The 23,876-nt window shown below is 39.5% G+C and overlaps 1 protein-coding gene across 8 annotated transcripts; it reads left to right on the top strand.

Moving 5' to 3' along the window:
• The first annotated feature begins 974 nt into the window (after positions 1–974).
• On the top strand, positions 975–22,213 carry ppfibp1b (PPFIA binding protein 1b). Of its 8 annotated transcripts, none has more exons than XM_015038096.1 (28): positions 975–1,147; positions 8,290–8,371; positions 8,796–9,001; positions 9,661–9,750; positions 10,594–10,707; positions 10,850–10,978; positions 11,897–11,989; positions 12,437–12,529; positions 13,161–13,278; positions 13,419–13,463; positions 14,758–14,819; positions 14,900–14,984; positions 15,256–15,386; positions 15,627–15,724; positions 16,379–16,439; positions 16,520–16,694; positions 17,059–17,091; positions 17,639–17,780; positions 17,858–17,989; positions 18,577–18,727; positions 18,845–18,956; positions 19,082–19,170; positions 19,612–19,734; positions 20,269–20,394; positions 20,480–20,668; positions 20,753–20,914; positions 21,123–21,188; positions 21,279–22,213. In XM_015038096.1, exons 2-28 carry the CDS (start codon positions 8,308–8,310, stop codon positions 21,360–21,362), a joined length of 2,973 nt encoding a protein of 990 aa, XP_014893582.1. In that variant the 5' UTR covers positions 975–1,147; positions 8,290–8,307; the 3' UTR covers positions 21,363–22,213. The 8 variants fall into 8 exon arrangements, with proteins under 8 accessions (XP_014893582.1, XP_014893584.1, XP_014893585.1 ...); XM_015038097.1 differs by lacking the exon at positions 975–1,147 and adding an exon at positions 3,982–4,115; XM_015038098.1 differs by lacking the exon at positions 17,059–17,091 and having other exon boundaries at positions 976–1,147.
• Positions 22,214–23,876: the final 1,663 nt, after the last annotated feature.

Below are 23,876 nucleotides of genomic sequence, written 5' to 3' on the forward strand. Positions count from 1 at the left end.
GAAAATATCCTTTAATGATCCAACACAAAATTACATGAATAACTACTTTAATTAATGTCATATTATTAACCACTGTAGTTTTTGATTACTATCATCTGTGCCAAATAAATCAATTAAAATATGCAAGTTTTCAGGGTTCAAGTGACAGACTAACAGAGAGATCTAGCACACATTTGCTCCTGTTATGCTACAGTGAACGCCCCAGGCTTCCTGGCTTGTAAAAGGGCGCATTCCCTAACAGTCCGCCGGGAAACAACTCGGATAGAAGTGGTGGACGTCAAGAAGAGTTTTTCTTTTAAATGAGGGGACAATACATTTTTCCCAGGGGATCGAGATCAGACATCAAGTTAGACTTATCTGAGTTTATTATGTCATTATTAACAGTTCTTAATTGTTTTGTTTTTTTAACAAGAAGCACCTTCTGCTTTGGGTCCATGCCTCATCCCAAAACATTCATAGGCATCCTCATGCAGCAATATCTCCCTACTGCAGTCCGCAAAAAATGTCATTCCCTTCTGTATCAAGACTACAAACGAATTGCACATTTAGAAAATCAGTGCACAAAACATCCAAAATTATAATATTTTAGTGTCCATCTTTTGCTACGACTTGTGTGCCCATTAGCATACAGAATTAATTTTGCTAATTTGTTGACTCACTTAAGAGACTTCTAGCAACTTATACTAGTTGCAAACTTATATAGTCAATACTTTCCTGACAGAGGAGTTGGTGGCACCGGATACATAATGCAGAATCATACATGTATTATTTATAACAATGTCGTTATCTTGGCAAACAAGCAACTCTTTTATTTATATCAGTCACTCTGGAAGTGGGAGTCCGTCGCGCGTTCGCTGTGGATCTGTGTGCCGTTTGCCTCACTGGATGAGAAATGGTGCGCACCCAAAAATCCCTGCTCCCGGACCAATCCAGGTTGGAGCTGGGAGGGATTTTTTTTTTTTTTTTCCAACTGTGGCGTCATCAACTTTCCCCCCACTGCCGTGTCACATCGACATCATGGCGTAGCGATGCGGAGGAACTGGGGGTTTCTCTGGTGGGTACGGAGAAGTTCAGAAACTGTGGAGTTTAACTTTATCATAAGGAAATCAAATCAACGGAAAAGCCAATTCCTTCGACCAGAGTGGAGGTAAGAGGAAGTGTTGTTCTTTTGGCTGTGATTTGTTTGCTTCTTCTTTCATAATAAACTTCGTTCAACGGCGGCGTCCCGCGCGCCTTATGTTGGTCCTTCGTAGCTTAACGGCTAATTTTGTTGGACTTTTAGCCGTTTCAACGGTTATTTAAACGACCTAAGAGGGGCTCGGCGATGTGCCGCAGGAAGTCTGTTGACAGTCAACAACTTTCGCTGTTGTTTGGTGTGTCTTTGGTGAACAAAAGTTTAATTATTATGTTTTAGTGAGCTTTAAGTAAAAACAAATTGGTACATTTGAAAGAGGGTAAACTAAACTTTCAAGGTTAGAAAATAGGGTTATTTTTAGATAACAGGCAAAATTATGCGGGGCTAAAAAATGGTATCCGCTAAAGTAAAGTGATAAGTAATTTTATTGTATACACATGAACTAGCTAAATATAATCAAGCATTTTTCTAAACCTAAATTTCTCACAATTTATAGAGTAAGATGGGATAATGCAAAAAATAATATATATTTAAAGCTGCCCTCTACAGCCAGGAGGAATTCACTCATTTCCACTTGGCCTCGGGATATATTTCTTTCCAAACAAAGCAGTTTTAAGTTTCCTTAAAAAGTTTGACCTCGGAGGATGTTGTTTTTCCAGACCTCTGAAACCTGATCAGATGTTGTATTGCCCTCGAGTCGACCCTTCAAACTAGTTGGTCCTTGTTTTATATTTTCTCAAAACAGCAGGATTATCTGTAGGCTAATCTCACAACAGAAATGAGAAAGGAACTAGGATTTTTTATTTTTATTTTATTTTTTTTGCATTATAGTGTTTTAAGAGCTGTTAAAACTATGACCTTAAATCAGACCAAACATTTTCTGCTTCAGATTAGTTAGAATTACAACAAAATTTCTAATCTAATTTCCTCCTGACAAGAGCTTGTGCAATTGAGTCAGGATTGTAGGCCACATTGCTTAAACACAACTTTTGCATGGGACTGCGATCAAAATCGACTGATGAACTGTTTGTGACATGCAAAAGTTTGGACTCCAGCAAAATAAACCATGATGCTGCCACCCCTGTACTTCACTGATGGAATAGTGTTGTCCCCAACTTTCTCCAAATTCAACAATGGCTAATTTTGACACTTCTATTTTAGTTTTGTTAGATCACAAAGGCATGTCTTCAGATATTAATATCCTTTTTCCTGAGAACCTTTGCAAGATACATTTTATGTTCCTTTTGGAGTAACAAGTTCTTCTTTGAGTTTCTGTTCAGACTAAGTTTACTATGGATAATGACATTCTCTTGTCAGCGTAAGCTGGCATCTTCACAAAATTGTTCATCTCTGTGAAGCAGAACGTGTATCCTTCCTGAACACGGTGTTGATGCTGGCATATAATTCTTTAAACAGGTCAAAATGTTAAGTTCAGATTACATTTAGGCATTAGAAAACTGTAGCGAAGGATGAGCTAAAGTTGTTAAGGTCCCCAATTGTCTTACTGATTACTTGCCTGGCTTGATTATTTTTTTCTATCTTTAAACACACTGGTTCAAGGAACCAGTGTGTTTAAAGTTCTGCCTTAAAATCAGAACCTTCCAAAACTATGAAATCATCATCTGTGCTCGCTCAGATGGTTTAAATGCATAGCTTGATGGAAGTAAAAATAATAATAATAATAATAATAATAATAAACATTCTGACATTTAGTAAATTAAAATCTTTGTAATACTAACTCACCTAAATGAAATATTTAGTCTGAATTAAGCATGGTATTGTTTTCATGGAAATGTTTTTATTTTTGACATTTTAAAACTGCAGTCTTTAGTAGCAAATGAAAGAACAGTTTACAAGGGATTACACAACCAGCAGCGCCAAAAACCATAAAATAATCAAATTGTAGCCGATGGCCTGCTGATAGTGGAACACCTAATGGAAGGCCTGGTGTTTGCAACACGTTTGCACAATTTAGAATAAGGTCAGAATGCATTTTTTTAATCAAGTTAAGGCACAATCTGTGAGTAACGTGAAAAGAATGTGTCCCGGTGTCCAACATAAATGGATGTCTTATAAGAGCTTGTGCATACACAGGCAGGAAATTCTTGGAGATTTTATCACTGGAGGCTTTAATTATTTCAAACATTTAATTTCCATCCTGTGCTCACTTTGGATCACCTTTTAAGCTAAAGTCTTGCCCTAACTTTGCATTTTTATCACCTTTCCACACAGGCCTTTATTAGCTGTTACAAAATTAGTGATGATGTGTTCTGCCTGCACACAGAGTTTGAAAATAGCTGTAGGTTATTCTGGAGCGGCGTTCTGCAGGCCCTAACCCTGTTTACACAGGCTGAAATATCTGAGACACATTCTTACTGTGCTGCTACATTAAATCTTAGACATTATGTGGAGCCATTCATATATACACATCATTTAGCATTGTGTGTGTGTGTGTAGGTGTGTGTGTGTGTGTGTGTATGTGTATGTGTGTGTGTGTTTTCTGAACATACACTGTGGATCCACTCTGCCATGTCCCTGGAAATCATTACGCTACCAAAGTAAAAATAGAAAAGGAAAAAAAGTGTACGATTTATGCCAGGTTTGTAAATTCCTCTCTTTCAAGCTTTTTCACCGCCAGTCGCAGGACAGGCTGTTGAAGTCGGTTACATTTTGGGTGTAAACCCAACTCTTTCTCCCTTTAGAGACACGAGACCCCAAGGCTGCTATTCTGTTTCCTGTTCATGTACAGATGCCAAGCTTACAAGGGATTGTGGGAGATTTTTTTTTCTTTTATCTTTAATACCAGGAATTTTTTGAGAACTCTGAAGATTGTCCAGTGTGGATGGACTGTAATGGTATTCTCTGCCTGAAGGGACAAGTGTTGAAGGATTTCAAAGCAATTACTATGGTCCACTCTTCCCCTTGTATTCATTATCTTCTGGATGTCGCTGTGGGTTATCAGGCTGGTCTCACCAAAAGGGTAGGACTACTTTCTGATAGTGGCGCTTTTTATGTCTCTACAGTTTAGCTTTAAGGGTCTTTTATGTTCAAGAACGAGAGTGTAGAGGCAGGCTGTGTTGTAAGCGTCCTGTGCACTGTAGCGTTGCAAGCCTTCCAGTCAAAATAACCCGGAATGATGAATAATGGAGTTCCCTTTGTGTCTAATAGTGGTGTCAGTTATGCTTGGAGAAATGCAGATGGTGGGGCGTTGTTTACATGAAAGGTGCTGGGATTTTTGAGATGTCTCCTTAGATGGCAAAACCACACAGACAAAATACAGTTTAAAGTGTAACAACAAATTTTATATCTGAACCTGCTCCCTCCTTGATGTGCTTTAGATAAGATAAAGATCAAATCCAAATGTTATCGCTCAGATGTGATGACTTATCAGTTGACAATGCATGTAAAGTTGCCATGTCTGCTTGCGACGTGACTCAGGCTAGATGACTAACGACAAGTGTTTCTCTAGGCAATTACGTATGTCTGAGTTGTTTAGTTCTGCATGCATCCAGGAGGATGTAAGTGTGCAAGTGTTCAGACAGGTATTTTGCATTTGTTCAGAGCTGCCCGGCACATGGACGGCAGGTTCCAAAGCAGCATGTCTGGACCTGGTCTGCTGCGTTTGAAGTGTGTTTGCTGAAAGCCATGTGTTCCCTTCACCCAAATTTGCTCTTCCTCTGAGGAAGACAAAGAAGAGACTGACTGGTTCAGGTATTTAAAGGGTATGCCCTGCAGGCCTCCATTCCAGCTCTGTTGGCTCGATCATGTTCTGTCGCAATAACGCAGTGAGCGACAGTGATTTGTCTTTTTGTGCACGCTTGATAGAGGAGAATGTCAAGAGGTTTTTTAAGATTTCAAAATAATGAAAGTTTTATCTTGGTCTTTGTGGTATAGTTTGCTGACAGGATTGTAATCGTAGCTTCTAGATTCAGTTTGCTTTAGACTTTTGTGGTTTCACAGTGACTTTAATTGCATGATGGCCAGTTAAGAAGGTACTATGCTCATAACAATGCTGCCATAGTTCCATCATTCATGTTGTTTATAAAGTAAGCTTTAAGAGCTTAGCTTAGAGAATCTAAATGCTGAATTAATATATGAACAACTCTGTTTCATTAGCCATCCCAATATTCTGGATCAAACACTGCCATACAAACTTACAGGTGCATTTATTTTTGCCCTTTTTTGTTAATTTTTAATTTAATTTTGTACATTAAATTCACAAGACGAGACACGATCTTGAGCTCACAAAACACGACGGGTCAAGATTTTAATATTTCTTCAAAGACCAAAATTATGCATTTTTATCAGTTTTGACGATCCAACCTCAGCAAACTGATGTCTTTCTTTTTCTGACTTCTTGAATTTCTTCAGACCGTAGGACATTTATCATTCCTCAGTTGCTATTGAAAGCACGAGTTGTGATTGTGATGCAGCTCAACGCATCCCTAGATGTCCAGTCATCGGTTGTCATAGTGATGCCTTCTGCCTCCTTCAGCATCTGAATAACTTGCACTGCTTGTTGTTCATGTCTTGTCTTTCGCTCTCTGGCCATCAAACGTTCCTACTGGAAACCCAAAATGCTGCCAAAGAAATGATTTAGACAAGTTGGAGCATCTTCTATTCCAACTTCATCAGGCGAAGCCATGTTGACTGCAGTTGCCTAGATTGGAGTCACCTCAACAAGAAATATTGCAATATTTAATATCGTATGACAAGATTTTGTTCCACCTGAACAAATTAATGATTACAAATTCCTATGTCTGTTACCTTTATTTGTTCTTTTTATAGCCCAACACAAGTGCAACAAGCAGATATTAGCTGATTTATTAGTTGGGCTCTTTGCTCCACTGGACAACTTTAAAGCACATGCTGCTTATAGCTAGCTAACTCCAGTTTTAAAACATCCATTTATAAACATCCATGGCATAACTGACTGTGTTTTTTTTTTGTTTTTTTTTTTTTTGTTTGTTTGTTTTGTTTTATTCAGTTTTTAGATGGTGCTAGTGACATTTTATTTCCATTTTTCCGACAGTACGTAGACAGGAAAAGGAGTAAAGAGAAAGGGGAAAGACATGTGGCAAAGGTACCGAGGTCGGGAGTCGAACCCGAGACAACCGCGGTCTACCCACTACGACACGAGATGCCCTGTAATTGTCTGTTTTCGTGGCTCGAAATATTTTTTGGGAAAAAGTGTGGTAGTCTTTTAACCTTCAGCCTGCTGATTGGCAGTGTGCAGCAGCTCTGTTGCTCTCATCTTCTCTGGCATCTCGTTGAAAGAACTCTAAACCTTAGGATCCGAGGAAATAAAGTGCAGCAGTTTTGAAATCGTAGTTTTATTGTTTTTAACATATTCAGATTTTTTTGTCTCTCCCATAATTTCTAAATACATCACACAACTAGCACAGCAGCATGCTTTAAGGCTTCAACATTTTGGTTTCTTTCTGCATGGACTTTTTTTTTTTTTTTTTTTAAATGTCATGTCTGCGTATTTTTCCCAGAATGTGGGGTAAGCCTTTACTGCAGGCGCCCTGGATGAAGCATTTTTGGTGGAAAGTGCTCAGTGTTTTCCGGTGGCGTGCTGGCTCCCCTCGTCTCCTCCCACCCTGCAGCGTTTTGTGACGAGCCTTGCGTCTCTTTGCGTTCCTGTTTTACACATAATGGAAAGTGTGCCCTCCGAAATGCTAAAATAACAGCACTTGCTCGGTGGGTGGTTTCCATAAAGTTTTAAAATGGTGGGGCACTCCCAGGTTTGGAGGCTGGCGATGAAAGGAAGAGGACTTCTTATGTGTGCATGAAAATGCAGGAGAGTGGTGTGATTTCACATCCAGAGATAAAGGGCCTGCTGTGTTCTCGGGGCAGATGTCCAAGACCGAGACAGTAAAATGTGTCTTCATGCTGCTCTAAACAAAGTGTCCACTGTCTTACTGGCTGAACATTCTGTGTACCAAAATTTTAGGTAAATGGCCTGATTTATGCATTATTCATCACTCTACCTGAAAAATGTTTGTACATTTTAAGATGTTGAGCCTTTCTTGGCAAAAATGACAACAAAAATTATGTTGGAAATTGTAACAAAGTTGTAAAAGCTCTTGTTTTGGTGTTTATATATATATATATATATATATATATATATACTCCTCCACTGTTGTGATGTTTTCCTTACATTACAAACGTAAATGTTAGTGCTTTTTCTATTGTGATTTGTAAGTGATAGACTATCAAAGTAATATGTAATAGTAAAAGGGTGAATGGTTTTCAAAAGCCAATTTCAAATTATTTTTCTTAAATAATAGCTGTCATCTTTTTTACCCATTTCTATCAGCTCTGTAAATTTAGAGACTCCATTTTTATTTTTCCAAAAATTGCTGAAGCTTGGTCAAATTGGATGGAGAGTTGTGCCACACAGTATCATTGGGATGAAGTCTGAACTTTGACTGGGCCATTCTTATAGATGAACGTTCTTTTATTCTAAAACATTAAATTGTGGTCCTGGCTGTAAGTTAGAGGTTATTGTCCTGATGGATTTTGCTTTACAATATTGGAAAATCTCCCAATGACAATAATATAACTAACTATTATGGAATGTGCCTGTTTCCTTATTTCCTCTCGTCTGTTTTCACCCTTCATGAATTTTTAGCAATTTGCATAATGTTTGTTTCCAGTATGAGCATCGGCTGCCGTTAGACTGTTCAACTGGATAAATGTGACATCAGCCTGTAAAATGCATGATATATTAGCCAATGATTCTCTGAATGGGACAGTATTACTTAGATGCACAAACAAGGCCGCTCAGGGTGCCTTCACTAAGTATCAACGATGGATGCAGTAAGGTGAATCACCTAAAAGATCTTGAAGAGTTTAGGATTAAAAAGTAGAGCAGAATTTAGTTTTGATCTCCTCCAATCTATAAAATCACAGGCAGATTAAAGCCCTTCCTGATGCTGACAGGAGCCCGTGTCTTTCTGGATTATGATCCAGCAGCATTTCTGTGTGAATACTTGTCTCTTTTTCCCCAGTTTTAAGATTATTGTTTACCATGATGTTTTTGATTAGAAATGTTCTTCCAAAGCATTATAAATGCTGTCTTTGTCGTTTTAACAAAATTTGTGATGTTTAATGTTTCCCACTCTTATGGTTATTATTGTACTTTCAAGGTTCCCCAGTAACTGAAGATGATGTCTGACGCCAGCGACATGTTGGCGGCTGCCTTAGAGCAGATGGATGGGATAATAGCAGGTAAAAATGACTAGCGCCTCTTTCAGCAACTTTTGAACATAACAGCAGCAAATTGTCTGTTCCAACTTCAAAAGACTTTCTGCTGTGTCTTCACAGTTTTTGCACAGCTGACCTTTACACAGATATCATATGATGTCTGAAGCTCCTTATTTGTGAGGTGGTTTTAAGCTGTTACGCTCTGCTTGCTTTCGGTGTGTGGTTTTAAGCCACACACTTTGTCAGCATCATCTTTACTGTGTATGCATTTTCTCATTAATATCAATAAAACAGTAGTTTGTGACAGCAGAGTAACTTTAAGCAAATGAAGAAGATTTCATAGTGAACTACTGTTCAATATTTACATAGAAATGAGCCACAGAAAAGTTTGGTTGTCTGCTCCGCCTGCATAATTAGGTTTTGTGCTCTCTGTGCTTCTTTGCCTCAGGCTCGAAGGCCTTGGACTACTCCAACGGTCTGTTTGACTGTCAGTCACCTACCTCTCCGTTCATGGGAAGCCTGCGGGCGCTCCACCTATTGGAGGACCTGCGGAGTGTGATTGAGTTAATGGACACAGAGGAAAGGGAAAGTCTCCGCTGCCAGATCCCCGACTCCACCGCTGACAGTCTGGTCGAGTGGCTTCATGGCAACCTGGTGAGAGCCTTTTATGATGGACAGACTGTATATGTTGCTTTAGACTCAGACCTCTGAACTCATATTATTAATTTCTAAAGATGATATACCAGATACTAGAAGCTTGTTTGCTACAGTCACTTAATTGATCTTTCTGCAGAATAATTTGAAAGCCTCATTTTTTCTGCTTTTTAATACAAAATAAAAATAAATTCTGCTCTAACGAAGTCCAATGAATGCCCAACAGCTGTAAGTGAAATCTTCTGCCTTCATTTGTGTACAAGTGATTTGTTTGCTCGGCGCAAACATGGTTGTCTAGCTCTGCTGACTTTCTTGGGGGGGAAATGGTTTACTGCTGGTAGTGTTAATGTCGCAGGAAGAAACATGCTGACCTCTTGGGAATCAGAGCAGTGTTTGTAAGAGTGATGGGCTAAATGCCATGTGGAGTTTTTCTGTTATGCTGTAACACTAACTATACAGCTCAGTGCATTCCTTTATTTTAGCCTTGTAAGGTTTTGTTTGTGCAGGGTGAGACTTTGAAGGCAGCCCTGGTTTGATTAGGGGGGAATAGTCTGCAGAAACTTTTAGACAATTTAAACCACAGGTGGTCATTATTTTGATAGGTTTGGTAATGTTTATGAGTTTTGTGTCTAATGTGTGTTTTTTCTCATCCCTTCCAGTCCAACGGGCACATCTCTCTGGGTGGGGGTGACCACTACCAAGAAAGGCTGTCAAGATTAGAAGGTGACAAGGAGTCTCTGGTGCTTCAGGTATCTTTTCAACAACACATCATACATCAGCAAAATGTAGATATTAATGAATGAATCAATCAAATGTATCTGTATAGCACATTTTTGCAACAAGGTAGTTCAAAGTGCTCTATATCATAAAAACACAAACATAAAAAATACAGAACAGAGCCAAGAATTGAGAAACCAGTAACATACCTTACAGTTTGTCACGTCTCATCATCAAAATCATCAACACACATCAAATATGTTGGTCAGTGTCCCATTTACTGTGGTTCAAAAGCAACACTAAACAGATGGGGGCTTAGTCTAGACTTAAAGGAGCTCAGTGTTTCAGCTGTCTTGCAGTTTTCTGGAAGTTTGTTCTGGATTTGTGCTGTGTGGAAGCTGAATGCTGCTTCTCCATGTTTGGTTCTGTTTCTGGAGATGCAGAGACATTTAATGTGTCATATTTATCAATTCATTTCTAAATAATCAGAACCGTTAAATTGCTGGCTGCAAGTTTGTGCTTTGAAATCAACAACATGGTTTGCAAAAGCATCAGCTGAGTTTAATTGCTGTAACAAAGTGTGTCAGTGTTTAGCATGTTTTATGAGTCTTATTCTAAACTGGCTTTGTGCTGTGCTGAGCAGGATCGATAACTTTTACCCAGTAATACGAAAACATCGAACTTGATTTTTAAATGTTGAAAAGCTCATGTTAGGTTAAAATCACAGTGCTGGTCTTTAACTGAAGGGTTCTCTCTTTTAACCCTTCAAACTGGGCAAATGTGTTATTAGGGGTCAAAGTCGGACTGCGTTGCACTTGAAATTTTATAGAACATCAAATATTCCATCAAAGCAGTCCTCTGTTGGCTTCATGCAGGTGAGTGTGCTGACTGACCAGGTGGAGGCGCAGGGAGAGAAGATTCGTGATCTGGACATCTGCTTGGATGAGCACAGGGAGAAACTCAATGCCACAGAGGAGATGCTGCAGCAGGTGTGTGTCTGTGTTTATTTTTCACCATGTAATGAAACCCAGACTCAAACTAACCACAGAAGAACCAAACAGAACTGAATTTATATGTGCAGCACAGGCATGTTGTTTTGAATCAGAATTTTTCCTGTATTTATCGTCGTAGGAGCTCCTGTGCAGAACGGCTCTGGAGACGCAGAAACTCGAGCTGATGTCTGAAGTGTCCAACCTCAAGTTGAAGCTCAACTCTTTGGACAAGGACAGACTGGACTTTGACCGATTTAGGGACAGTGAGGTTAGTGAGCTACATTTAAAGTTGAAATATGGATTTTAGCTCTGAATCTAATCCATTTTTTATTTTTATTTTTGCCTTGCTTTGTATAATGACCTTCACGGAGTCATTATGCATTTTTATTACCATCTTATTCTAGAAATACTTACAGTGACACTGAGTCTTGCACAGAACATAATGGTGGAGACTGTCAAATTTAAGTTTTTGGATTTATTGCCTTTTGACTAACGGCTCTGTAAACATTTAAAATATGTTTATTGGAGATTGGGAGATCCCTGCTAACAGATCAAATTTGCAGAAGGCTTGGATAGCTTTCAAACCCATCATGATGTTGTTGTTTCATCGCGGTTGTCTCTTCCACCCCACTGTGGAACAAAAAGCTGCTGACAGTTTTCCGCCTCACCGCTCATAAATCACAGCTTCCTGTTAGTTTATCTCTGCTGCTGTTTTGGACTCTTCACTATGAGGAATTTCTTCCAAACGCATCTGCAGTCGCTTGCAGAATTTGTTTAGACTTTATTATACAAATATTGCGTTTGGTTCTTTTTCTATAATTTTCCTACTTGCGAGATAACTCATAAACACAATGCTCTATTTTTTTAAATTTATAGTTTCACTCAAAGTTTTTATAAGGAATAATAAGATTGTACTAGCTTACAGCTGTTATTTTGACCGTTATTTTGTAAGTTTTCTCCTCTGTGTTTTGTTTTATTATGAAAAATAAAGTCAACAAGCAAACAGACCAAACTCACTCTTTTGTATCTTATGATGTTTTTAGTCTAATGACTGTGTTGTTGTTGTTGTTGTTTTTTTTGTAGCATACTCAATTTTCAGCTGTGGTTGAGCAAGTGCACAAGATGTATGTAAAAAAAAAAAAAATAAAATAAGATATTAATGTGTAATATTGTTTGACCTCTGCAGGATTTAATTCTTGAAATTAATGAACTTCGGTACAGACTGACAGAGCTGGACAGTGAAAAACTGCAGTACGAAAAGAAACTTAAGTCCACAAAGGTGAGTTGATGTCAGACTCTGGTGTTTTAATCAGCGAAATCATTTTTGAAATAAAACTGAGATGAATTTGAAAAACCACAACTTTGTTCAACCAGATTTAAATAACCTCTTAAGTCAAATCTATAGAAGTGTTTAATCGTCTAAAATCCGTCATAATGTTGCAAAACCCACTATCCTACGATACGTTTTACAGCCACAGCTCTTTAGTGTTTGACACATGTCAAAGCCTTTCAGCTAGAACATGGCAGTGCCAGTCTGTTGTCATGGACTTACTTTGTGGGCTTTAACTTGTCTTACCACGTTAGCTGTGATCCTAATGATGAAACTGTCGTACTTAGAATATCTGTGCTTATTTTTTCTCGTTTTCTCTGCTGTCTTGATCGTTTCTGTTCTTTTCTTTTTTTTTTTTTTTTTTTTTCTTTGTTTCACTTGTCTTTCTACTACTAGTCCGTTATGGCTAAGCTTTCTAGCATGAAAATCAAAATGGGCCAGATGCAGTATGAGAAACAGAGGAAGGAGCACAAACTCCAATCTCTGAAGGTTGGCTTTTCTCAGGCTGAATGTGGTGCTTGCTGTATGATTATGGTTTTTGACCTCTCCCTTTGGCTCTTTTTTTTTTCTTTCTTTCTTTTTAACAGCAGCAAAAATAAATATCCTAAGTTCTTTAGGTTTCTAATTTTTTTTTTCTTTTTTTTTTGGTAACCTGATGTTAATCTTTTGTGCCACACATTCTCTTTAGCAGTGCAATAAAAATAACCTAGAAAGTTAAGTGCATCTATAAATATAGCTTCCTCCAGTCTGCAGAGCAGTCGTGTCAGCAAACATTTGTTCAAACCACAGGTATGCTGTTAATGTTAAGTTTTTGTAGTGTTTCTTTTTCTCCTTCTACACTTGTCTGTATGTTTCTCTTTCTCCTAAGCTGTTACTTACAATTTGGTTTATTTATTCTGTGCTTGATTTCCCTTCATCATTGTTTTAGTTTTATCTTGTGCTTTGGTTCTTCAAGACATCTGTGCATGCTGCCCACCTCACACACACATCACCCTCTGAGCAGGTGTGGCTTGCGTGCCCCTGTGCCACGTCGGCATCTGTGTACCTTTGTGTTGTTGTTTGTTGGTCTTGTTGGGTTGGGGAAGGGGACCTACTCTCACTCTTGTCCTCTTTTGGACAGGAGGAGTTGTTGTCTTTGAGGAGGCAGCTGGAGGGCAAAGATGGTGAAATGAGGCGACTACAGGATGACACGGTCTTCAAACCTGCTGCCACAAGTAGCCCGGATGGCCTAGAAAGAGGTGGGGAACATAACCAATCACGAGCCTCGCTGAAAGCTGAGCATTCTTCAAGTTCAGATCTCTCATATCCGATATCAGTGATATTTAGCGCTAAATTCTACGCAGTTCTTGTAATATTTTTTTCCCCCCATCCTGTGTAGTGTCTCATCCAGATGAAACGCTTAGAAAGAGGCTGAAAGAAAAGCGTAAGGGGGTCTCATCCTTTTTATTGCCACACTTCAGTACTGCACCCACCCCAGTCCATGTTGCATGAACGAGCATGAGCCATCTGAACTCTGCTTGTCCATTATAACTCATTGAAGTGCAAATAGCTCTCCACGCTGCACCATGTCCTAAATAAACTGAAGTTTTCGTCATCTCTCTCGCTGTGTTTTTAATGTTCAACCTAAAAAAAGCAGCAAGAACGGTTGGCTCTGTGTTTTCACCAGGAATGAGGAATTCAGTGCTGTTATAACCATTCAAGCTGTACATCCATCCCTCTTATGTTCTCCAACAAAAATCACCCCATTTACCCATCATGCCTCTCCTCAAAATCCTTTTAAGCCTTCCTTACTCACACCAGCAGCTGATGTTTCTCCTGCTAACCTCTGTTATCATATCTCATGTTGTCTGCCTGTATCTTTGTCCCATCTGTTCCTGTTCCTCTCAGTCATATTTAGTTTTAAAAAATATATAAATTGCATTGAACAATTTCATTTTCCTCAGCAGACACACTCCCTATGGAAAGCTCTACAAATCAACGTAAAATTTACTGGAACTGGGAGATATTAGTCCCGACACTAAACATACTACAGTTTATATAATAAGACGATGCAGAAGAGGAATACACAAACCTTAAACAATCTGCCTTGTTGATAGAAGATCAGGAATTTTTTCTAGATTTTTTTAGCAGTTCTACATTTGGAAAACACAGTGGATCTAAAGATCAGATCAAGTACAAGCAAAGCACGTATAGAGCAAATCTGACTCTTCTATGGTCACCTGGCGTGCAGATTTGCCAGTCTTTGATCCAGATCAGCTTTTTAAAACATGTTTTTATCATCAGCCAGCGTTACCTTCCTCTTACTCCTTTAAGATCTAAACTAGGTTTTAAGTTTTGGTAGTAATTACAAAAGGTTTATTAGATGTTTCCTTGCCTTTAGATAATTTTTTTTAATTACCTTTTTTTTTTCTTTTTTTGCCCATTTGCTGAAAATAAGCCTAAAATGATAAATGGTGATTATCGGTGATGCTGATCACAAATATCTTATAGAACCGTGTGTTGGAGTGTGTGTTCTGACAAATGGAAATGTTCTCACAAAGTTAAATCATTGCAATCGTGATTTGTCACTGGAGTGACTGTAATTGTGCAGCCTGAGTGGGCTCATTGTGTTTGTTATCCCAGCTTCTTTCTACTTTCAGGCTTTTTATGCATCCCAAAAATGTGTCTTTGTCAGAGCTCTCTTGTGCAGCGCTTTAAATCATTCTTGTCCTCACCAGATGTGGAAGTGCAAAGAATGAAAAAGGCGGTTGAATCACTAATGGCAGCAAATGAAGAAAAGGTCTGTTTGGCAACAATTTTCTAATCTTCTGATGGAAAAAGAACTGTTTTTAATTCTCAGTGTTGCATTTTCCTGTGCAGGATCGTAAGATAGAGGAGCTCAAACAGTCGCTTTTGCGGTACAAGAAAGTTCAAGACATGGTGATGTCGGTACAAGGGAAGAAAGGTTAGACTTTGCACCTACAGATGAATGTTCTAGTAAATTAAAATATCCTTTCACCAAAATTGTACAGTTTTGATGACTGCTAGGTTCTTTTTTTCCCCTCAATTTCTTGGGTTATGTAATTCTGTTTTTCAGATGCAGCATTTTTGTTTCATTTATTCAATAATTCTTAATATGCGATTGTTCTGGCAGAGGGTTACGACTGGTAACTGACAACATTAATCACGTTTCTCTTGTTATACGTCTTACTAAGTGAAGCTATGTGTCACTTCAGAGAAAACCGAGCGGCTTGATAGTCCCGGCGATGGATCCAGTCTGCTCTTGTCTGGCAGCTCTGGTTCTGTGGAATCTGAAAAACAAGACTTTACAGATGCTGAACAGCTGCAAACAAAGAAGCCAGATGAGGTTTGTCGAAGAAAATACAATGTATGTTTGTGTTTTGGTTTCTTCGGATAAAGACTGGGTGTATTTTGAGAAACTCGGTGTTATTAGTTGGGAAGATCAAATTGTTTAGCGTGCTTTCACCTTTTTATTTTTCCCAACTGTGAATTTAAATAAATTCAAAACAAATCTCAGTAATAATCTAATGTTATAACCATGTCTCTTTTACGTTTGCCTTTTTTTCTCTGTTTAATTCACAATCAGCCGGAAAGACTCAGTGGACTGAGTGAAGACTCGTCGCCCTCTCCCAGCCCAGCGGATCCGGTTCGACTATCAGAGCACGCACAAACAGAAGGCCAAAGGTCAAATAGTTAAAGATTGCTTCTCATATGTGTTCCTACCACAAGTTAGTCCTGTTGTTTCTGTGGAGATACTTGGTAGTTTATGTAGGATTGCCACACATCTACCTACTAAATGCAACACTGGAAGCTCTATATGTTTCCAGTCTTGTTGATGACACTGGCTGGCACATTCAGTGCACTAAATTGTGACGTTATCGCACGTTTGATTTAAGAAAGTCATTGTCTTCTGACAATGTTTCCTGTCACACTCCAGTTCTCTGCGGACACAATGGTGCTTTCATCAGTGCAAGGCGTTGTGCTAGTTGCTCAAGTGAGAGGAAATCTGAGTACTTGTGGCAGAGAGTCTCGTCACTAAAAACCACTTTGGTTTTGGAAGAAACTTTTTCATTACAAGAAGGGAAATGCAAAACAAAACAAAAATCTTATTTTGATATCACAGCAAACTAAATGCAAATCTATTGTTATTAAATATGCATTAATGCATATTAATATGTAAACTTTATACAAGTAATGAATAGTATTAAGTTGAAATGTTGAAATGAAGTTCTAGTTGCAGCTTTTTTCTTTGCAATCTTCATTGGATGTATGAAAGAAAATATAGAACAACAACTTCCAGTAAAACAAGTAAAAATGTCCCTTTTGTGTTGATTCCAGTAATCAAGAACTGAGCAAAAATGATGGCCAGGTCCAGTCAGAGGACAGCAACAATGAAATGGTAAGGAAAGGGAGATTATTAATGGATTATAAATGGAGGAGAATTCTGATTATGAGTTTGTGTATATAATTATTCCCCAGTCTACAAGTGAAGAAAACGACAAAATTAGCGAAAAGCCGCCTATGAATCCCTCTGCCACCTTGCCTGCCTCCGTCGTAGATGACAGCTTTGGCTCCAGAAAGGCTCGCTCGTCTTTTGGGAAAGGTTTCTTCAAGATCCGCGGAGGGAAGAAAACATCCAGCAGCCCTAACCTCGGTGGGAGAAATCTCCACTTTGTCTAAATATAAGTCCTGTTGTCATGTGTGACCTGAAACTATTCACTGCAGGGTGAGATTTTCTTTTTCCAAAGCCACACCCTGGCTGGGAGTGCATTACATGAACCAAGACCATAATTTGCTGCCTACACCAACTGTGGTCCTCATTTAAATATGGAAGTCAGTTTCCTTGGCACTGTTTGCCATTTGTCCTGTCTGTGTCCCTTTTTGTTTTGTGTCTTTGTCCCACCTCCCCGTCCTGTTATTATTCCAATCGTAATTTCTGCCCTTTTGTTTTTTTTTTTTTTTTTTTTTTTTTTTTTTGGACGCTGTCCTGTGTCATCTGCTCTTTGTAACACATGAAGACCGCAGCAGGAGTGCAAGTGCGCCTATGCTAGGTACAGTAAAGTCTACATGTCCCTGTAGGGTGGTAGTTCTCTGGCAGAAAACTACAAAACATCCCTTTCATTCTTTGTCTGTTTGCTTCTCTTCATTTTGTACCTTTTCATGCTCCAGCACCTGATCGTTTTAACATCCAAAGCCTTCTCCTTCGTTGCACAAACCAGTCCATGCACTCTGTGTATGTTGAGCTCCTCTGTGTCTGCATGAAGTAGAGTGCTCATTTTTATCAAAAACACCAGAAACTTGTCAAAGAAAAACACTCATTTGGATAAAAGTGCTCCCTCTTATAATTTGAAACAATTAATGACTTGAGCTTTTATTCCAGTTAACAGTCGGACATCATCATGCCTGATGCATGCCTGCTAGAGAGCCTCTATCTTTACTGCCCCCTGTCATGGCCCCTCAGTTTATCCACGTCTTGGAGTCATCATGCCGTTTCCATGGCGCTTGTCCGGCCTCTGTGCAACAGCTGCATTTCCCCCTTTATCAATGTGTGCCTCTCACATGCTTACGATGGCGTTGTGTGGGCATTTGTTTGTGCAGCTGAAACGGAGCGACAGGGCACCGACCATCTGGACCTCGCCGGCGTGCCACAGAGGTCATCCAACAGCGACAGCACACACACACTTCCTACAACCCCGGAAAGCAGGAAGAAATCTAAAGGCATAAAGAAACTCTTTGGGAAGTGAGTGGGAAAAGAACAAAATCTTGCATTGTTGATATTTTGCTTTGGTATTTAGGCACAAAATTTATAATCTGCAGGCTTAAGCGGAGTCAGTCGACCACATTTAACCTGGATGACAACCTCCCAGAGGGAGAGTTCAAGCGGGGCGGAGTTCGAGCCACAGCGGGACCCAGACTGGGTTGGTCTCGTGATTTCCAGCGAGTCAACAAGTGAGTCAGTGCATTCAGCGTAAAGAAAGAAAGCCAGATTGTGGTTTCCTTGTTTTCACTCTATTGTATGATGACTTGCAGACATAATGAATTGAAGAATAACAAAGACATGAAAATAAGTGCAGCCTGTTTCACAATGGGAATGATGCTCATTCATTATCTTTTCCTAGTGAACGAATGTCCCGTAGGTTTTATGGTTCACTCAGGAAGAGTCTTTGCTCTCCTGCTCATTTCAGCTGGATTATATCCGAGTGAACCCAGAATAATAAACTGGTTTCTACAAATACTGACTTGTTCTACTATTCGGCCTCTATGAAAACCACACTTATTGTGACTAAGGCTCTTGCACAAACTATCTCTTACAGGTTGAGCAGAGTATTATTGGTGTCATTTTGTAATAAATGACTATTACAAAAAAAATATTAGTAATTTGAAAAGAATATAAAAATCTAGCTATTAAGTACAGTAACTGGCTTAATAGAGACGTAAAGCATTTTGTATTCAAATGAAAATAAATTCTTGTAGCTTCTGAGCGCTGCTGAACTGACAGACCCCACACAGTTTGATCTGTTGCACCTCCTTCGTAGTGAAGTGGACGCTCCGTTTGCACGCTGGTCAAAGGATCAGGTCTGTGACTGGCTGCAGGAGCAGGGCTTGGGCCTTTACGTCAACATGGCCCGTGTGTGGATCCACTCGGGCCAGACTCTGCTGCAGGCGTCGCAGCAAGACCTGGAGAGGGTGAGACGTGGCAGAGTAGTTTGATGAGTTGTCGGATCAAATGTTGATCTGACAGAACTTGGTTTGTAGTAAATCCAAGGATGCCGGCTCCTCATTTGTGATCTCATGGATGTTTAGGAGCTGGGCATCAAGCAGCCGCTGCACAGAAAGAAGCTGCAACTCGCTCTGCAGGCCCTCGGCTCAGAGGAGGAGGATAATAAGGGAAAGCTGGACTACAACTGGGTGACTAGTAAGTCAAGTTATGTGTTTTTATTGTAGGTTTTTATTTTAAAAATGTCTTCTTTACATTCAAGTTTTACTTTATTATATGCTGTGGTTGCATAAATAATGTATTTATTGTCCGTTTCCTGTCAGGGTGGTTGGACGACATCGGTCTTCCTCAGTATAAAAGCCAGTTTGATGAAGCCAGAGTTGATGGTCGAATGCTTCACTACATGACAGTGGTGAGTTTATGTGACAGATTTTACTTTGCTGAAATGAGGGACTTTGAGGACTCCAACTCTCTCAGTGGAGGATTTGTTCCACTGGATCAAAACTGTGGCAAAACAATTTATTCGACCCGATTAAATTACAGCAGACAAAGCTGTAATTTCAAGAATGCACCACAGATGGCGCTCCTGCTGCCTCATATTGATATGCCTTGATGTTTTCGTGCATGAGTGACATAACGATTTTATTATCTAGGGAGTAGATTTGTAACACATGAAGAGTGTTTGAATTTGATTTTGCGACAGCTACAAGAGCCTGACATTTTATAGAGGCTGCTGCTGTTGAATTCTTCTGTAGCTGGTGTTGCATTTCCATGTTGTTTTATTTGAAAGCTCAAACTTACAAACTAATAGGTTTATAAACCGTACTGATCCGTTGGTTTCTTTGTCCGTTAGGACGACCTGCTCTCCCTGAAAGTGGGAAGCGTCCTGCATCACCTCAGCATCAAGAGAGCAATTCAGGTTCTTCGACTCAACAACTATGAGCCCAACTGTTTGCGCCGCAGGCCGTCAGATGAGGTACACGTCGCAGGCTAACGTTACCTATAAACGAGGAGACGGGCTGAATAAACTCTTTTTAGTCAGAAAAGAATCTTTATGAGGATAAAGAGAATGCAGTGAAGCATCTAAACAACAATAGGTTTTTTTTGTTTTGAATAAACTGTTTTTGATATTAATTTGAAAAATACAGCAACATTATCACTTCTGTATAATATTGTTATGATTGTGTTCGGAGTTGAAGCAGTGAGATTGCCTGCTATTTAAAAGCAATAGATACGAGTTGGACTTTTATTTGGAATATTTGATATAAAATGTATGAAAATAAATATAAAAATATTTAAATGGTGCAAAATTGTACAACATTGCACAAGGGAATTTGAAGCAGCAATATTTATGCAATCAACATTCTTTGTTTTTTTTTTTTTTTGTGCAATGTCTGGGTCAGTTTCCATGTTGTCTCTCTCCTGGGTTTTTTCTTCTCATGCACATCTGTAAATGAACATCCATGTTGGTTTCTAGTTTATTTATGTTGTCTCTGCATGTGGGTTGCAGAACAACATTTCACCTGCAGAGATCTCCCAGTGGACCAACCACAGGGTGATGGAGTGGCTTCGATCCGTCGACCTCGCCGAGTACGCTCCCAACCTCAGAGGCAGCGGTGTCCACGGAGGCCTGATGGTGAGGAACTCTGACTTCCCTTTGCTGCGCGAGGCAGGAAATGACCTCTGCCCTGTCCACTCCCAACACGTGTTCATCTGTTCAGGTTCTGGAGCCCCGGTTCAATGTGGAGACCATGGCTCTGCTGCTGAACATCCCCCCTAATAAGACTCTGCTGCGTCGCCACCTGGCCACACACTTCAGTCTGTTGATTGGCTCAGAGGCCCAGCAGCTCAAACAGGAGTGTCTGGAGAACCCAGACTACACTTTGCTCACTGCCACCACTAAAGTCAAGGTTTGTTTTGTTCACGTGGTTGTGTTTGGAGAGCTGGAATAAGTTCAAACTTTGCTCATTTTTATTATTTTTGTTTCATCCCAGCCAAGGAAGCTGTCATTTGGTAACTTTGGGATGAGGAAGAAGAAGCAGGAGGAAAATGAGGAGTATGTGTGCCCAATGGATGTGGAGATGCCAAAAGGTCGAAGCTTCCAGAAAGGCTTTGAGCTCCAGATCTATGAGGACGACCTGGACAGGCTGGAGCAGGTGAGCTCCTGACACTAAGATTTTCTGTTTCATTCATTTTTTTTAAATTGAATTTTAAATTCAAAGTTGATTTAAGACAAGTGAACATCTGTCTGAGAACAACGGCTGTTCTCAGACTCATCATAAACAAGACGCTGTATTCATGTCATGGGATTTGGTCAGGCTGTGTTTAGTTCCCTCAATGTAAGTTGAGCGTCTCTGTGTGCAGATGGAGGACTCTGAGGGGACGGTGAGACAAATCGGGGCCTTCTCTGAGGGAATCCAGAACCTGACGGTAAGTCCAGGAACTTCCACAGGAATCAAAAGTGATCCTTCATTAAGGAGCTTCTGGTGTGATGTCTCCATCTGCCCTGTGTTTTTCCAGAGCATGCTGAAAGATGATGAATTCTTTAAAGAGATGTCGAACTCTCCGAACCCCAGCGTAACGGATGAGGAATCCAACGCGTGAGAGCGCCTGGGTCAGACCTGGTCCTGCTGTAAATGAAACTCTGGGCCAACCCTCCTCTCCTGCACGCTGCACCAGTAAACCCAGCTAATGACCCACATTTCCTTTTAGTGTTAAAGAGCCAAAAGTGTTGCAGCTTCCTCAGTTATACGGAGCGTCATGGCGAGAGCCTTTCAGTCCATTCGTCACAATTACTGATGTCCGAGGGAACACATAGGATGACACCACTGTTTTCCTGCCAGCTGGTTTCTGGAAATATTTTGTACTCTGATATAGAAACTCTGTTTTGATTCTGAGAGCGTCAACCAGCAAGAAAAGGCCATGAAAATATGATTTTATATATTTTAATATATGACTTTTAGTTGCCTTCTGACTTTAAAAATTGAAAGAAAGACGTGGACTTTGCTGAACCGAAGAAGTAATGCTGAACATAGGTCTAAAACAATAACTGCAGCTGCTATGTTTGTTTGTTTTTTCTACACAACTAAACCTTGCTGATTAAACGATATTGGTCTTGTATTTTATCTATTTTATGAAGATTTGTATGCTCATGCATTTGCACATACATTACATTCGAATTACCCAGTCTGAAGATCATATTATGATGCATGATGTCTGAATTCAACACGTTTGTATTTTACTCTTCATCCTGGAAGGATTTTGGAAACTTGTTGGGTTGTTCCTGCGACCATGTACTCTGAGAAAATATCATTTTTCTGTTTAAATATTGTAATTTGATTCTTTATTATATCATAAGATATACATTTCTAAACTCAGTTATTGAGCTCAATAGACTAATTTAAGTCGACCTACGTTTTGTTCCAGGGGACAAAATAAACTACCAAAAACTGAAAGTGTTGCTTATTTTTCCTGACAACCAAAATATCGAATTACATTTTTTTTTATCTTAAAAACTTTTTAAAGGCTTTCAAGTTGTAGAATGTGATTTATATCAATTTGCTGTCATTGTAAAGCAGTGAACTACAGAAAGGCATGCTTATCTGGGCTCTTCACTCAGACTAGTGCAAATAAGTAAATGGATGCAGAGAAAATGTGTAGCGAATTGTCAGATACCTCTGGAATCCAGAGATTGGTTTATCAAAAACAATCTGAGTAAATTCTTCTAATCATGGAATTATCCTGTAGCACATCTCAAATGGGAAGCAAATGAGACTTTTATCACAAAGCTGACATGAAAACTAATAATTGCCAAAGCTGTTCACTAACAGAAATAAGAACGAGCCAGGTGGTAATTATACTAATTGATTTTAAATTATGCAAAAACGGCATGTTGCATAAAGAGCATGAAACTAACTACTTATAGAAATTCAGAAAAATGGACATTCAGAGAATTATTAGCTGAACAAAGTGTTTGATGTTTATCAGTTGTTTTCTGGAAATTAAAGTTTTTATTGATGGCTTGGAGTTTTGAAATATCTGAATTAGCTTTGAGACAAATTTGGGTCAAGAGGGGGGAAAAAATTAAGGCGATCCACCTTTGATCAGTCAGAATCTAACCAGAACTGCTACAGACAGAACAGAACAGAAATAGCTGCTACTATTGGATCAGCTGACTGTTTACGTTCTGGGACCGACTTTGGTTTCAGATCCAGGCTCCGTCTGCTCTGCTGGCTGGAGGAATCGTTGGCCTCGGCTCTAAAAGCTGTTCTCTCAGCCCAGGTGTGCAGGTCAAACTGCAGATCTTGTTGAATTCCTCCCTTCCAAGCTGTAAACGGCACAAAAACTAATCCTGCTGGATAATTTGAAGACATAAATAAGCTATCACGTTACAAAACAAAACTAAGAATCGTTTTAAATGTACCTTAGTGATTCATAGCCATCTATGATGCAGTTTATTTAATTGCCTTGTAAGTGTAAATTCTTAGTTCCAATTTGGTAAAATGCAACATAAATTGATTGATGGAATCCAACGTGATGCATGCATGCATGACAACATAGACATTGTAAACTATGAAATTAAACACATGCACCGCCTCACACTGAGAGGACACAACAACCAGAAGCCGCAGCAGAATCGCAGGAGATGTATTTAGGTAGTACTACTGGAAATTTAGGTCCGGTTAAAATAAAAGAAGTAGAATGCTGCAGCTTTCTGATACGTATCATTTGAGGAACAGGGTCAGAAGATTCACACTTAAAAGGACAGAAAAATAGTCATGCTGGTGTAAATAAAGCCTCAAGTCATTAAAGCTTGTCCTCTTGTCTCTTAGATGGGGGAGGGTTTTGTACTCCAGCCCTCTCCCTCTTACTGGTACCACTGGGATCGGTTGCAGTTGTAGTTTAGTTCTGTTATAATTTGATCTGAGCGTGTCCCATTAAGACCCAAAGGCACTGTTTTGGTAAAAGAGTATATAATATCTGTCTGATGTAGGCCAACAATCTCATGTGAAAGTGGATATTAAACCTCAGAGACAGAGAGAGAGAGAGAAACCCATATCCTGAAGCAGAGCGCCCCCTGGTGGTTACACATTACTCCCCCTCTGAAAAAAATAACGT

The sequence above is a fragment of the Poecilia latipinna genome, unplaced genomic scaffold, assembly GCF_001443285.1.
Source record: "Poecilia latipinna isolate Pla-1442-1.1 unplaced genomic scaffold, P_latipinna-1.0 Scaffold429, whole genome shotgun sequence".
NCBI classification, from domain to species: domain Eukaryota; kingdom Metazoa; phylum Chordata; class Actinopteri; order Cyprinodontiformes; family Poeciliidae; genus Poecilia; species Poecilia latipinna.